General features: G+C 44.8%; 1 protein-coding gene across 1 annotated transcript in view; it reads left to right on the top strand.

Moving 5' to 3' along the window:
• Positions 1 to 17,673, top strand: part of LOC134585305 (E3 ubiquitin-protein ligase RNF213-like) — a 203,694-nt gene that overhangs the window by 150,989 nt on the left and 35,032 nt on the right. The window contains exon 18 of the mRNA XM_063440726.1: positions 3,500 to 3,682. Within this exon, the coding sequence (XP_063296796.1) occupies positions 3,500 to 3,682 (183 nt within the window). The remainder of the gene's footprint in view (positions 1 to 3,499; positions 3,683 to 17,673) is intronic.

A 17,673-nucleotide genomic window follows, 5' to 3' on the forward strand; every position in this document is an offset into this window, starting at 1 on the left:
AAATTTAATGTTTTGTAAAAATAAGAAAAACTTAATAAAAAGGATAATAAAAAAAAGAAAATAAAATTATATACATATATGTAATTTTATTCTAACTGTATTTTGATATTTACATATTTATATCAAAATACACATATATATAATTTAACTCTATGTATTTATATACAATACAAAATATACATATGTCCATATACATAATTACATAAATAATTTCATAAATATACACAGACTTCAAATATATAAATTTGTATATATATATATTTAAATTCTACGTGCATATATATGTAATATTTTTACATAATTAAGTAATTGTATTGATTGCAATTTGGGGGACTTGACTGACAACCCAGGCCGAAAGTCCAGAGAAATAATTCATTAATTTAATTTGCTAGCACTATATTTAACTTTGTAACTTTCCAAGACACCCTAAAACCTGTACATGGGTGGTACTGTTTTGCTCGGTAGACTTCGCTGAACAAAAATATTAGTATTTCAAAACAGTAAAACATATCACAGCGATGATATTGTCAGTGAAAGTGAGGTTTTTTGCATTTTTAACACACAAACGGTACTTTCACTGATGATATCATTGTAATACATTTTACTGTTTTGAAACACTAATATTTGTGTTCAGTGAAGTCTCCCGAGTATAACAGTACCCCCAATGGTACAGGTTTCATAGTGTTTTTAAAAGTTACAGGGTCAAATAGAAGGCCATTTTTTCACATTGAAATTTGCCAGATTGGTTATGTTGCCTTTGAGAACGTATGGTAGCCCAGGAATGAGAATTACCCCCATGAAGGCATACCATTTGCAAAAGAACATAACCCAATGTATTGCAAATGTCACAAACACTGGCCAAAGTTAGCGTTCATAATTGTTTTTGCATTTTTAACACACAAACAAATATGAATGCTAACTTTGGCCAGTGTTTATGACGAAGTGGCTTCTAAAACAGACTGGACATACCCCATATTGAATATCCTGGGTTGTCTACTTTTCAAAAATATATGGTTTGATGGGGGTAAATTACATTGGCCGGCTTAAAAAATGTCCCAAATAGGACACGGGTGCATGATGCGCACCTTCCAAATAAGATCTATTAGCCCCCCGAGAATCCAACACACCTATACATGGGTGGTATTACTGTACTCAGGAGATGTTGCTGAACACATATCGGGGTGTTCTTAGGCAGAAACCCTTAAAGTTCTCAGTACATGTATTCTTAAATTGCTATGTGTCTAAAAAATCACCAATTATAATTTTTTTTTAAATTTGGTATAGTTTGGTGGTAAAATGGTTGCATGAAAAGAGTCAAAATACCCCAAGTTTAATACCTTAGGTTTTTTTTGTTTTTTTTTTTTTGTTTTTTTTTTTAAATATATACATGTGAAGGGTTATTCAGGGATTCCTGACAGAGATCAGTGTTACAATGTAACTTAAGTTAATTTTGAAAAAAAAATAACAAAGTGCTGCTTGTACTTATTGCCCTATAACTTGCACAAAAAAAAAGCTAAGAACATGTTAACATTAGGTATTTCTAAACTCAGGACAAAATGTAGAAATTTATTTAGCATGGGTTGTTTTTGACAGTTGGAGTCCTCTGGGAGCACTAGGAGCATCCGTCGGCGGAGGTACCCAACCGGGATACAGGAGATAGAGAGATGAGATAGATATAGAGAGGGAAAAAAAAAGGGGGGGGGGAGCCAATACAAGTGTAAAAACAATGTACAAGTATAAAATAGTGTTAAAATGCGTTTATACACATCTTGTACATTTAATCAATAAAATATTAATAAACACAATGAACTTTGTCCATAAATAAAGCCTAACTAAGAGGAATAGGTGAGAAAGAACACATATTAGTACTCATATACATATTTAATCCTCACACACACAAATTTAAAAAGAACTCTATATTGAAACAATACAGTTCCAAAGTACATAATGCACGTGCCAACTTCATCTCCTCTCTTCCTATGGAAACAATATGATTAACCACTCTCCAATGTTTTCTTACTCTCGGTATACCTATCAAATTAACCCAGTAGGCTTGAGCAAACCTAATGAAATATTATTGATCCGCTCATTAATTCATTAATACGGTGGATGAAAAGTGCAGCCAATAGATTGCAAGGACAAATTAATATATAAATAACATTCCTTGTAAAACAGGCAATACAATCCTAATTATAATAATCAATTTAAAATTATGATATAAATTTATCAAACCCTTTTATTTGGCATTCTTTATTTTAGTAGCACAAAGCATAACAATCAATAGTACACATATATTTCGCATGAGTAATAATGCCAAGAAAAAGGTGTGTACACAGCAAATAAGGTCTGGGCTTGCTGTGTACACACATTTTATGTTAGGTAGGTAATGCTGGAGGATCATAGATTTATTGCCAATTAACTGAGTGAAAACCTCAGGCCGCCGGTTTCAGGCTTAAAGCTTAAAGTTGTCCGAAAGTCAGCATAGTGTTCCTCAGGGTTAGGTGCAGGATGAAGGCCAAAAAGTGCACAATTATGGCTAGTTTGTGGCTCAATAAGTAGTTTTCCTGAGGAACTCTGGCACCATGCGACCATCCTGGTCGGCTGTCAGGGCCCGCCCAACCTATCAATCCCTTTTAATGTCCTTTTATTACAATATTTACAACCCTGACATTACATAAATAAAAACATTTTCTATAATTTCTATCACAATATATTTTGGATATCACTTTTCTTAAGATACTGTGCAAGCTTCAACATATTATGGGTTTTCTTTGGGAATACATTTGTTAATTCCCTATTTTTATGCAATCCCAAATGTTTTTTGTTTTTTTTAAATTTCTCTAAAAGTTTCATTTGTGCTTTGTAACCCTATTTTCTTTTACGGCTATAAATCTTTTTTTATTTTTTTCATCTGTTGATAATATTATCAGGATCTATTTGTTTAAATGATTTTAAAATAATTAATGATTGTTCTTTAAAAACACTTTCATCTGTACAATTTATCCAGATTGCCCGGAACTGCCCCTTCAGGATATTGTTTAACCAGTGTGTGTAATGTCCACTGTTATAGAGAAAATAATTATTTGCATCGGCATGTTTAAAATTATTCTTTGTTTTTATCTCTTTATCCTATCTATCGACCTCTAAATCTAGAAAAGTAATGTTTGTTGAACAATAATGGCTCTTTATTTGGATATCCCATTCATTATTATTAGGTTTAATAATAAAACTTTTCAATTCTTTAATAGACTTTCTCCAAAAAAAAAATGAATCATCAATAAATCTGAGGTAGATTTAGACTCCGTGCTAACAATGAAATGGTGGCAAAATTAGTCGTGGAGCTTTTTAAATTCCACTCATGGCTTCAGTTCTGTCAGCCCCATCCCTAGCAATGCCGCTACTTAAAGTCTTTTCAAATTATTCCCAATGTAAGTTTTGTCTTTCATTGCTGCTTTTTATTACTCTATTACTTTCTAAACGTTGACATTTATATCCATAGATTTGGAGATCCAGTGTGTGCAGTCTGCTTCGAGGATCCCATGGAGCCAGTCTGTCTTGACTGTGACCATATATTTTGCCAGAATTGTATAAACCTTTATCTGGAGACTGGTAGAAACAATTGTCCGATGTGTAAAGCAGAAGTGCCGGAGGATTTCCGTGTCGTTGTGTCAGAAAATGTCAGGTGATTGTTTCTGCATGTTATGTAGTAATAGTGTAAGGGAAGATTTATCAACGTGTCATGATATGAAAAGTGGTGTAAAGTTATAAAAGTAAAGCATTCAATAATGGGATGGATTGCCATAGTTTTTTTTTAGTTTTATAGAACTTTTCTGATCACCACTTTCTGATATCCCACCCCCATGTTCTTAGGCAATCCACGACATCACTCCAGCAGAAACAATGTATCAAAGGTCTGTGGACTTTACACAGGGCTGACTGGCCCACCGGGAAACCATGACCTCTCCTGGTCAGTGGCATTTGCTAATTCCAGCTGTTGGCTGTGCTGGTGAAATCTTTCTATATTAAAAGAAATTCAGCCTTTTTGGAACAGTTTTACCTCTTACCGCGAGTCCACCAGATGCTGCTCCCTTTCACCTGTCTGCTTTCAATGGAGGCAGTGCCATGCTAGCTCATTGGCTGAGAGAATCAGCTGGCTGTTCTAAAATGGATCTCTGCTGTTCAAATGATTTAATATTTTTTTGATTTATTATTTTTTTTAAATATTAAAATATCAAACACTATAAGGATAATATACATATATTAAATATTAACTTATTTTTCAAAAAAATCATTTTATTATAGTACCCAAAAATATTAAATAATTTTAAATACTTACAAGGGGAGCACCAGGGCACTCTTGGCACTATAACCTCAAATGTCAGCACACTGACTAGCACAGTGAGGGAAAGAGTATTTGATTCCCTGCTGATTTTGAATGTTTGCCCACTGACAAAGAAATGATCAGTCTATAATTTTAATGGTAGTTGTATTTTAACAGTGAGAGACAGAATAACAACAAAAAAAAAAAAGCAGAAAGACCCATGCCAAAAGAGTTATACATTGATTTGCATGTCAATAAGTGAAATAAGTATTTCACTAATAAGTATATCCCCTATCAATCAGCAAGATTACTGATCTGCGGGTGCATTTTATACAGGTAATGAGTTGAGATTAGAACCACTCTCTTAAAGTGAGTGCTCCTAATTTCAGCTCGTTACCTGTATAAAGGACACATGTCCACAGAAGCAATCAATCCGATTCAAAACTCTCCACCATGGCCAAGCCCAAAGAGCTGTCCAAGGATGTCTGGGACAAGATTGGCTACAAGACCATCACCAAGCAGCTTGGTGAGAAGGTGACAACAGTTGGTGCGATTATTCGCAATGGAAGAAACACAAAATAACTGCCAGTTTCCCTCAGTCTGGTGCTCCGTGCAAGATCTCACCTCGTAGAGTTTCAATGATCATGAGAACGGTGAGGAATCAGCCCAGAACTACACGGGAGGATCTTGTTAATGATCTCAAGGCAGCTGGAACCATAGTCACCAAGAAAACAATTGGTAACACCCTACGCCGTGAAGGACTGAAAGCCTGCAGCGCCCGCAAGGTCCCCCTGCTCAAGAAATCACATGTACAGGCCCATCTGAATAATTCAGAGGTGAACTGGGTGAAGGTGTTGTGGTCATATGAGACCAAAATCGAGCTCTTTGGCATCAACTCAACTTGCTGTGTTTGGAGGAGGAGGAATGCTGCCTATGAACCCAAGAACACCATCCCCACCGTCAAACATGGAGGTGGAAACATTATGCTTTGGGGGTGTTTTTCTGCTAAGGGGACAAGACAACTGCGCAGCATCAAAGGGACGATGGATGGGCCATGTACCGTTAAATCTTGGGTGAGAACCTCCTTCCCTCAGCCAGGGCATTGAAAATGGGTCGTGGATGGTTATTCCAGCATGATAATGACCCAAAACAAACAGCCAAGGCAACAAAGGAGTGGCTCAAGAAGAAGAACGTTAAGGTCCTGAAGTAGCCTAGCGAGTCCCCAGACCTTAATCCTATAGGAAATCTGTGGAGGTAACTGAAGGTTCGAGTTGCCAAACATCAACCTTCAAAACCTTAATGACTTGGAGAGGATTTGCAAAGAGGAGTGGGACAAAATCCCTCCTGAGACGTGTCCAAACCTGGTGGCCAACTACCAGAAACGTCTGACCTGTGTGATTGCCAACAAGGGTTTTGCCACCAAGTACAAGTCGAAGGGGTCACAGATGTATTTCACTCATTGACATGCAAAGCAATTTACAACTTTTTTTTTTTTTTTAATTCTTTATTTTGGTGTGCAACAAAGAAATAACATACAGACTGGTAGTGCCACAACAGCATCTACAAGCTTAATGTGGTCAAATATTTGTATACAGTGTCATGGCATGAGAGACAATTGCACTTTTTTAAGTTAAAGAAACAGGCTTCATTATAGATAATAGTATAACACTTGAATAATAACAGGCTAGGGGACCAACGTTAGTAAAAAGGTATAGCGTGCATTCAAGAATAAAACGTTGTTTGGATATTTTGCTAACTCTGCACAGTCTGACACCATGGCAGAGTCAGCAAGCCAGGCACCCATCTGAGTACTGTACACTTTAGTAGAGGTTAACTATACTAGTGTTGCAGATAATTCTGTTGTGCCCTGCTCTTAGATAATGGGGGACTAACTGTCCAGACAACAGAGTAATTTATAAGGTGAGTGGGTTATTACAACTTAGTGAACGTGTCCAAAGTTCATATATGTAGTAAAAAAAGAAAAAGAAAACAAAAAACATAAACAACAAGAAAGCATAGGTAAACGTAGGGTAATGGTCTAGGTACCTGCTTGTAGAGGGTACATTATGTGCTTCTATAAGCCTGCCGAAGGCTATCCTGTGCCTGTTATGTGTAGCGTTTTCTGTCAATTAAAGTAAGAGTAAGAGGTACCCTTCGCGGGTATTATAAGCAGGATAAACATTGCTGGGCATGTTTTAAACCTTGCAGATAAATACAACTGATCAAAGTACATGATAAAACAAATTGCCGAATTTGGTGTTTATCTCGAGCGGTGTCCCCTGAGATTGATCCTAGGACCCTACTTGTATGACAAAATAAACTATTAGAGACATCTTAAGTCTGTGCTGTTATCAGGTAAGGTAAGCTAGGAGTAGCATTAACACTAGTAAAGTTACTAGTAGTTTGGCCTATAGCATTGAGAGGATGTGAGAGTAATTAAAAGGAGACAGCAAATCAGCATATATTTACAGACTGAGAGTTCTTGTTACAGCACTGGAAACTTTCCCCCGTACTCGGGTGGAGCTCTCAGATCTCAGTTCTCGGTCCGCAGTCAGCCAACACCTGCTCTGTGGGTCCTTTGGGGTTGTGTGTAGGCCGCTGGCTTTGTGTGAGAGATCCACCGGTCCGAAGTTCCCGATATTGAGCCAACAGTTCCGTGACAGCGAGGTTCGGTGAGTGGTGTGCGGGCCAGTGTAACTCTGGGAGATGCCCGGAGGTATGTCAGTGGAGGAGTTTGGGCCCAATTTACTGGGGGGCGTTGTGCTATCCGCGGTTGCTTGGGTTGAACCCCTCGGCTGTTGCGTGTGTGAGGGGCTTGTGGCTCGGGTCGTGAGGTGCGACTTTTTCTGCCCCTTTTGTAAGTGGGAGTCTCCTGTGTTTCTCCTGATTGTCTCTCCGGTTTAGGTGGTCGTTTGGGTGTTCTTGTCGGTTTTTGTGTCCAGGTTAGCACTGGCTTGCGCAGTCTGTGTGCCGCATGTCCTCGGCCTGAGGCCTCAAAGGGGACTTGCGCCTTCTTGCAGCAGATCCCGACTTGGGGGTCCTGGTCCCAGGGATGTTCCGGTGTTCGGTTTTTACCCTGGGTGTGTGGCTGGCGGAGGAGGGGTACCTCCCGGTGAGTACCCGGCCCCGGAGAGGTCAATGTGGTTGAGACCGCGGCCTGGGCCATGTGTGTGGCTGGGTTTGTCGGCTCGCTAGAGCTGGTTTTTAGGAATGCTTCTGGCTGGAGCTTTAACCCCTTAAGGACCAAACTTCTGGAATAAAATGGAATCATGACATGTCACACATGTGGGTGGCTGCGTCTGCTGAGCATGGGTTTCAATCCGGTGCCAGAACGCTGCGCACACCCTGTTGAATTTGGCATTGAAGTTGGTCTCCCAGTCGGTTGCAGTGCATTTCTCCGTCATGGCGGCCATTTTGGTTGCGGCTTCGGTACGGGGAGGCGTTATATACTGTTAAGATGTACTTAGCTGCCTGTCTGCTAGTTGGTACCGGGATGACCCCCACCGGTCCAAAGGGGGGGGAACGGGTCTGCTGTGGTAGTCTGGTAGCCCCAAGTTGGAGGATCGGCCGCTTCCTCCACTCGTGGGATCAGCCAGGTAAGTAGGCCGCAGAGTCTGGTTCTGGCTTTAAGGTGCGGGATGAGTCTTGTCATGCCTTAATTACGGTATTCCCTTACTTCCTGGTTCCACGGAGCCTAGCCACACCTCTTTATGACACGGTCTGCCTATTTAATCTGACCGCACCAGCTGATCGACGCTGGATTATTAAACTACGTTCCTGTAGCGGTACTTACCCTCTCCAGGGGCCGGCCGGGGTCCTCCCTTCTCGCCGCGCGGTCCTGCTCCTGCACGAGCCGCGCGCGGCTCAGCCAACGATGGGATCAGTCAGGCGGGCAGTGACCGCGAGAAGCGGTCACATGTCCCGCCCGACACTAAGAGCGCGCCGCGCGTCTCGGGCGCGCTCTTAAAGGGACAGTGGGAGACTAAATTAGAATCAGTCTCCCATTGGCCCCTGTCAGGCCACATTCCCCATTCACTCACGTTTTGGGGGCGTGGATATGACAGGAGCCAATCAAAGTGAACCTTAGGGTTTTTATACTCACCTGTTTCCCCTTGCTCCTTGCCCTATCGTGGTTTCTGTCCAGTTCCCTTTAGTGCTTGTATCGTTCAGTTGGTTTTTTGGTGCTTGACCTTGGCTTTGTTCCTGACTCCGCTCTCTCCTTATCCTTGCTTGCTTATCCGCTGTTTTGTCCTCTGTGTACCAGTCCTCGGCTTGTTCTACGTTACGCTGTCTCTCAGTTCCCTTGACCTCGGCTTGTTCTGACTCTGTCTTTCTCTCGTCCTAGTCCGGCCATTCTAAGGTCCGGTAAGACGAACTCTGTTTCTTGTCTCTTGACTGTGAACTATTCCTGCGTGTTGGGGTATATTACCGTGACATTACGATAGGGCCATGGACCCCGCAGGTTTAGGTCAACAGATGGCCACTCATGAGGCTAGATTCGCAGAACAGGATCACCGTATGGATCAAATGGCTCAAGCCATCCAGACACTGTTATCCAGATCTGTTCCGGTACCTGTACCTACGCCTCCTGTAAACCCTATACCGGACACAGCTAATATGTCTAATGCTTCTGCACATCTAACCCCGCCACCTAGGTATGGAGGGGACGCTAAGACATGTAGGGGATTCCTTAATCAAGTGGAATTCCACTTCGAAATGTATCCACGTTCATTTCCCACTGACAGATCTAAGGTGGGTTTTCTTATGCACCAGCTTACGGATAAGGCACTAGAATGGGCAAATCCTATTTGGGAGGCTAATGGGCCTATGGTACACGACTTCAATAGCTTCCTCACAGCGTTCCGTAGAACATTTGACACGACTAAAAGGTCAAAAAATGCCGCCAGGGCATTAATGAGAATAAAGCAAGGATCTAAATCTGTAGCCGATTATGCTATTCAGTTCCGGACCCTTGCCTCACAGGTAGATTGGACTAATAATGGCCTTACTACTGCCTTTATGGAAGGTCTGTCTGATACTATCTTAGATGAGGTAGCAGCTAAGGACCTCCCTGTACCCCTGGAGGACCTGATTGACTATCTTATCGATATAGATAACAGGATCCGTGACAGGTTATATACCAGGTCCAGAAATAGACATTTTGTTCCCTTTAACTCCCCTAGAGCTGAGACTCCCGAGGGATCTAAAGGTTCTGAGGAGGAACCTATGCAGTTAGGGGTTGCTAAACTTACCGACGCTGAAAAGCTTTATAGGAGAAAGGAGGGACTTTGTCTTTATTGTGGTAGGAGGGGTCATATGAGACAAGAATGTCCCGTGCGTCCGGGAAACTATCGCACCTAAGACCGTATAGAGGACTGGCCTTGGGTGTGACATCACAGTCCTCACATTTGCCTCTTAATAAGTTACTTCTTCCTGTTTCCCTGCACCTTGATAGTAACTGCATAGCAGGGAATATACTAGCCCTGGTTGATTCCGGAGCGGCCGAAAACTTTATTGATTCCAGTTTTGTCAAGGAGAATAACATACCCACCAGAGAGAAGGAGACACCCTTGGCCGTTGAGGCCATAGATGGTAGACCATTATGCTCTCCTATTATCACACATGAGACTGTTCCCCTACATATGTCTACAGGGGTGTTACACTCTGAGACCATTCGGTTTCAGATCATTACTTCTCCTTCCTCTCACCTCGTGTTAGGGTATCCTTGGTTACGTACTCATAATCCCACCATTGATTGGGAGTCAGGACAAATAGTTTCTTGGAGTGATTCTTGCCAAGAGTCTTGTGTTGTTAAAGTCACCCCTTTGAATTCTACTCATATTCCTCCCGTGCCTACGGTCATACCCTCTCAGTACCTGTCTCTTAAATCTGTTTTTGATAAAAGGGAGGCTGAAAGATTGCCACCTCACAGGCCTTACGATTGTGCAATTAATTTATTACCTGGTACGATGCCTCCCAAAGGGAGAATATATCCTTTATCTCCTCAGGAGAATCTGGTTATGGAGGAATATATCAAGGAATCTCTAGAGAAGGGATTTATAAGAAGATCCTCTTCCCCGGCAGGGGCTGGGTTCTTCTTTGTGTCTAAGAAAGATGGCGAATTAAGGCCTTGTATTGACTATAGGTGCCTTAATAAAATCACCGTCAAAAATGCGTACCCCATACCTTTGATCACAGAACTTTTTGATAGGCTTAAACAGGCCACAGTTTTTACTAAATTGGACCTTAGGGGTGCTTACAACCTCATACGTATCAAAAAGGATCACGAGTGGAAGACTGCTTTCAATACCAGGAGTGGCCACTACGAGTACACTGTGATGCCCTTTGGTCTTTGTAACGCCCCAGCAGTTTTTCAAGAATTTATTAATGATGTCCTTCGTCAATTTATACATACATTCGTTATAGTATACTTGGACGACATATTAATTTATTCTAATGATTTACAGACTCATCACATGCATGTTAAATTAGTGTTGAGAACTCTTCTGGTTAACGGTCTCTATTGCAAACTCGAAAAATGTTCATTTGATCAATCTGAAGTCCAATTCTTGGGTTATATAATCTCTGCCAAGGGTTTTCGTATGGATCCCAAGAAACTGTCTGCCATTATGGAATGGCCTCTGCCCCAGGGTTTGAAAGCCATTCAGCGTTTTCTGGGGTTCTCTAATTATTATAGGCGTTTTATTAAAGGGTTTTCTGCCATTGTAGCGCCTATAACCAGAATGACCAAGAAGGATGGTAATACTCATGTCTGGAAACCAGAAGCACTCGAGGCCTTTGAATTCTTGAAAGCTACATTTGCCTCTGCTCCTGTTTTACAGCATCCTGTCCCTTCACTGCCCTGTATTCTTGAGGTTGATGCTTCTGAGATAGGGGTAGGTGCTATCTTGTCTCAAAGAGATTCACCTGAAAAGCCGTTACACCCTTGTGGCTTCTTTTCCAGACAGATGTCCAAAGCAGAGAGGAATTATGATGTAGGCAATCGTGAACTCCTTGCTATCATTTTGGCGCTCAAGGAATGGAGACATCTGCTAGAGGGTACCAGGGATCCTATCCTCATTTTAACGGATCACAAAAACCTCTCATACCTTAGTGAAGCAAAAAGGTTGTCTTCTAGGCAGGCCAGGTGGTCTCTGTTTTTGTCTCGTTTTAATTACATAATCACTTACAGACCGGGTGATCGTAATACTAAAGCTGACGCTCTGTCCAGACAATTCGAGACTACTGACAAACTCGAGGTCGATGTTACCCCTGTCATTCCGCCTGACAGAATAATAGCGACTACTGTTCTTTCTATTTCGTCTTCTCTCTTACAGACTATTCAGGCTAAACAAAACTTGGCTCCTGAGGAGAGGCCTGCTGATAAGCTATTCGTTGATATACCAGAGAGACGAGACATCTTGTCATTATATCATGACACTAGAACTGCTGGACACCCTGGTATTTCTAAGACAGTCTCAGCAGTTTCTAGATATTTCTGGTGGGCTTCCTTGCGCAAGGACGTCACCGATTACGTTAATGCCTGTAGCACTTGTGCCAGTATGAAGTCCTCCCACAGAGTTCCTTGTGGGTTGTTGCATCCGTTGCCCATACCCGAGAGGCCATGGTCCAATATATCCATGGATTTTATTGTTGAATTACCTCCCTCTAATGGTAAAACTGTCATCCTGATGATTGTGGATCGTTTTTCTAAGATGGCTCATTTTGTGTCTCTTGTCAAATTGCCATCATCCAAGGAACTTGCCTCTATCTTTGCTGGGGAGGTGTTTCGGTTGCATGGTATTCCCACTTCGATCGTGTCCGATAGGGGTAGCCAGTTTATTTCCAGATTCTGGAGAGCGTTTTGTGCAGAGATGGGTATCTCCCTCTCGTTTTCTTCAGCCTACCACCCCCAGTCTAATGGAGCTGCTGAACGTGCCAACCAATCTCTGGAGCAGTATCTTCGCTGTTTCGTGTCCCACCATCAGAACAATTGGGCTGACCTGCTTCCTTGGGCTGAGTTTGCTCGTAATAATGCTGCTCATGAATCCTCCGGTAACAGCCCTTTTTACGTTGTTTATGGCCGGCATCCCGTGGTTCTTCCAGCTGCATTCTCCTTACAGGGCATGCCAGCTCTGGACGAACATTTGGCTAGTCTACGTAATACTTGGGAGCAGGTTCAGTGTTCTTTGGTGGCCTCAGCTGCTCGCCAGAAGGTTCACGCTGACAAGCATCGCAGGGCGGCTCCATCCTATGCGGTGGGAGACCGGGTTTGGCTTTCTACTCGCAATATTCGTCTTCGTGTGCCTTCTATGAAGTTGGCCCCTCGTTTTATTGGTCCTTTTCGTATCTTGCATGTGGTTAATCCTGTCTCGTATGCATTGGATCTTCCAAAAAATCTACGCATTCCTAACGTGTTTCATACCTCCTTGTTAAAACCCCTCCTGTGCAACCGTTTTACTCGGCATGTCCCCCCTCCTCCTCCGGTTTCGGTGGAGGGCCATGAGGAGTTTGAAGTGGCGGCTGTAATTGACTCTCGCTTGCTTCGGGGTCGCCTCCAATATCTGGTACATTGGAAGGGCTATGGGCCTGAGGAACGCAGTTGGATTTCCGCTGACGCCGTTCACGCTCCTCGCCTTGTGCGTTCTTTCCACGCTCGTTTTCCTGCCAGGCCTGCTCCTCCCCGCCCGGTGGGCGTGTCTTCAGGGGGGGTACTGTAGCGGTACTTACTGTAACGGAACCGCTGGCACCCCGACCGGGTACCCTCCGCTGACGGATGCTCCTAGTGCTTTCCGAGGTCTCCAAGCACTCCACCAGACACCATAACCACTGTAGACTCCCACGAACCGCCGCAGCTTGGTTGGGGTCTCGCCACGTTACCCACTCTGGACCCAAGACCAGGGTCTAGCTTCCAGTAGATGGACCTCTCCGAATTCCAGAGTGCAGGAACAGGAACCAGCTCTTAGCAGAGCTCAGCGATTATACTCTGGGGAGTATAGTGATTATAGCAATCCCCAGAGTGTAGTTCTCCAATCCCCCCAAACATGAGCCGAAACTTCATGAAGGTACAAGATGATCTCAGGTGCTAGCACACCCAGTCTGCTTTTATTTCCATCTTACACATAAAAGACCGCCCACAGGGGCGGGGTAAAACAGCCAATAGCATAACGGTTACAACCCACAAGTTCCCTCCCCTCAGATAACCAGTTAACATAATTATTACAGCCAGGGAAAATACAGTTTTTATACATGTGCTATAACTTGAAAACCCTACATCCAATATTCATAACAATTACATATTTGAACTCAGCACACTTCAAACATAAACCCTTCCAAAAATCAGCCAAATCCCTCCAGTGGATCAAAAGTTAGCTGGAAGTCCTTTATGACCGACCGCAAGCACAATTTCCTGCCCAAAACAGTTCCATAGATTTGGGCTGTGCGGTCGGTCAATTTCATGCCGAAAAACGACTAAGTCCCATTTTGAACGGGACTTAGTCTCTGGAGCTGCAAGTTCCGTATGGGAGAAGGTAAGGGTCAGCGGTGTTCGGCAGAATGTGTAGCCGATTTTAGTTCCACAGAATCTTTAGCATACACCGCTGACCGCATTCGAGGAAACCAAGATGGCCGCCGCCACGTGCAATTAACCGGCAGTAACCCCACAGCCTGGGAGGTAAATTGCCTGCACCCTTTAACTTCTGGGTGGTCCGCCTGTGTGGTACTTGGTTCAGTAAGCCCTATTTCCTGAATCAAGTGGGGGGAAAGCCAGGAACAAGTTATTTTACCGGTCTGGGGACATAGTCTTAAAGGGGCATTGTTCAGCAAAGTCACAATATGTCCCCAGACGGTTCTTAAAGGGCCATACACACCAATAAAAGTTCATACTTTTCAGGGGCCATAGTCTTAAAGGGTATTGTTACCCAAAGTCTCAATATGTCCCCAGACAGTTCTTAAAGGGCCAGCAGCAGTACAATAAAATACCATTCACTGTACTTAAAGGGCCAGCAGTTGCACAATAAAATACAATATGCCCCAAATAATCCAGGGGCCATAGTCAGCAGGTAGGAGGCGGGCAAACAGGCTTCTCCAATGCCCAGTGGCGAGGTTGGTTTCGTCACATTTCTCCCCTTTTCCAAACAGACTAACAGGGTACCTGACCTCTTGCCGGTCAGTGCCCTTGTTAGTCCAGCAGCCCACCCACAAAACAGGAACAGCAGTACAGCCCACCCACAATAAATGGTGATTACACCTGAGTAAGGAAAAAACTTGTCCAGGTCCAGATGCCTCACCACGGCGGTGTGGGGGACTGGTAGGCTGTTTTGGTGGGTTGCTGAGTGGGCAGAGGCCAGCGGTACTCTGCCCTGGTGCCAGCACTACCACGGGAGTAGTCTGGTTGGAGCCTGGTTGCTGGAGACCGACTGTCTCCCCTTTAGCTGCGCAGCTCTGCTGTTGGAGACCGATTGTCTCCCCTTTAGATACATAGTTCCGCTGTTGGAGGGGGAGACCGACTGTCTCCCCTTTGGCTAAGCAGCCTTGTTGCTGGGGGACAGGACGGACTGTCCTTACACCCTGTGCTGTAGGTGCAGAGACCACGGTCCCATCTGCACAGTTGTGGGGCTTACAGTCTCCCCCTGGTACACTAAGCTGTCGCTGGGGAATGGAGACTGGGCTCCCAATTCCCTGCACATTAATGATCTGCCGCTGGGGAGGAAGGATGACCCCTTCATCTCCCTGGGGTACACACTGCCGCTGGGGAGAAAGGACGACACCTTCTGCTCCCTGGGGTACACACTGCCGCTGGGGAGGAAGGAGGGCACCTTCAGCTCCCTGGGACACACACTGCCGCTGCGGAGGAAGGACGACACCTTCTACTCCCTGGGACACACACTGCCGCTGGGGAGGAAGGACGGCACCTTCTGCTCCCTGGGACTCACACTGCCGCTGGAGAGGAAGGACGACACCTTCTGCTCTCTGGGACTCACACTGCCGCTGTGGCTTGGGTGTCCCCCACCCGGCTCGTTCTGCTTGGTATTGTAGATCCTCGGCCACGTGAGCCTCAAGTATCCGGACAACGCTGTCCGGGACATCCGTGCTAAAACACGCCAGTCGCCATCGCATTTCCCGAAGGAACGCCTCCTCGTAGGTGAGCGCTGCCCAGGTGCTAACTCTCTCCATTCTGTTGTGAACAGGGCCGCTGTACAAATACGAACGTTGCCCTCAATTGTAACTCCAAACGAACTGTGTCTCCGAGCTGCTTTACCTCGCACTAGGACGCCATCCCACCGCTGCCACCACTGTAACGGAACCGCTGGCACCCCGACCGGGTACCCTCCGCTGACGGATGCTCCTAGTGCTTTCCGAGGTCTCCAAGCACTCCACCAGACACCATAACCACTGTAGACTCCCACGAACCGCCGCAGCTTGGTTGGGGTCTCGCCACGTTACCCACTCTGGACCCAAGACCAGGGTCTAGCTTCCAGTAGATGGACCTCTCCGAATTCCAGAGTGCAGGAACAGGAACCAGCTCTTAGCAGAGCTCAGCGATTATACCCTGGGGAGTATAGTGATTATAGCAATCCCCAGAGTGTAGTTCTCCAATCCCCCCAAACATGAGCCGAAACTTCATGAAGGTACAAGATGATCTCAGGTGCTAGCACACCCAGTCTGCTTTTATTTCCATCTTACACATAAAAGACCGCCCACAGGGGCGGGGTAAAACAGCCAATAGCATAACGGTTACAACCCACAAGTTCCCTCCCCTCAGATAACCAGTTAACATAATTATTACAGCCAGGGAAAATACAGTTTTTATACATGTGCTATAACTTGAAAACCCTACATCCAATATTCATAACAATTACATATTTGAACTCAGCACACTTCAAACATAAACCCTTCCAAAAATCTGCCAAATCCCTCCAGTGGATCAAAAGTTAGCTGGAAGTCCTTTATGACCGACCGCAAGCACAATTTCCTGCCCAAAACAGTTCCATAGATTTGGGCTGTGCGGTCGGTCAATTTCATGCCGAAAAACGACTAAGTCCCATTTTGAACGGGACTTAGTCTCTGGAGCTGCAAGTTCCGTATGGGAGAAGGTAAGGGTCAGCGGTGTTCGGCAGAATGTGTAGCCGATTTTAGTTCCACAGAATCTTTAGCATACACCGCTGACCGCATTCGAGGAAACCAAGATGGCCGCCGCCACGTGCAATTAACCGGCAGTAACTTTACAGCCTGGGAGGTAAATTGCCTGCACCCTTTAACTTCTGGGTGGTCCGCCTGTGTGGTACTTGGTTCAGTAAGCCCTATTTACTGAATCAAGTGGGGGGAAAGCCAGGAACAAGTTATTTTACCGGTCTGGGGACATAGTCTTAAAGGGGCATTGTTCAGCAAAGTCACAATATGTCCCCAGACGGTTCTTAAAGGGCCATACACACCAATAAAAGTTCATACTTTTCAGGGGCCATAGTCTTAAAGGGTATTGTTACCCAAAGTCTCAATATGTCCCCAGACAGTTCTTAAAGGGCCAGCAGCAGTACAATAAAATACCATTCACTGTACTTAAAGGGCCAGCAGTTGCACAATAAAATACAATATGCCCCAAATAATCCAGGGGCCATAGTCAGCAGGTAGGAGGCGGGCAAACAGGCTTCTCCAATGCCCAGTGGTGAGGTTGGTTTCGTCACACTTACCCTCTCCAGGGGCCGGCCGGGGTCCTCCCTTCTCGCCGCGCGCGGTCCTGCTCCTGCACGAGCCGCGCGCGGCTCAGCCAACGATGGGATCAGTCAGGCGGGCAGTGACCGCGAGAAGCGGTCACATGTCCCGCCCGACACTAAGAGCGCGCCGCGCGTCTCGGGCGCGCTCTTAAAGGGACAGTGGGAGACTAAATAAGAATCAGTCTCCCATTGGCCCCTGTCAGGCCACATTCCCCATTCACTCACGTTTTGGGGGCGTGGATATGACAGGAGCCAATCAAAGTGAACCTTAGGGTTTTTATACTCACCTGTTTCCCCTTGCTCCTTGCCCTATCGTGGTTTCTGTCCAGTTCCCTTTAGTGCTTGTATCGTTCAGTTGGTTTTTTGGTGCTTGACCTTGGCTTTGTTCCTGACTCCGCTCTCTCCTTATCCTTGCTTGCTTATCCGCTGTTTTGTCCTCTGTGTACCAGTCCTCGGCTTGTTCTACGTTACGCTGTCTCTCAGTTCCCTTGACCTCGGCTTGTTCTGACTCTGTCTTTCTCTCGTCCTAGTCCGGCCATTCTAAGGTCCGGTAAGACGAACTCTGTTTCTTGTCTCTTGACTGTGAACTATTCCTGCGTGTTGGGGTATATTACTGTGACAGTTCCGTACCTACCAACC

This window comes from Pelobates fuscus, unplaced genomic scaffold, assembly GCF_036172605.1.
Source record: "Pelobates fuscus isolate aPelFus1 unplaced genomic scaffold, aPelFus1.pri H_1, whole genome shotgun sequence".
NCBI lineage: Eukaryota > Metazoa > Chordata > Amphibia > Anura > Pelobatidae > Pelobates > Pelobates fuscus.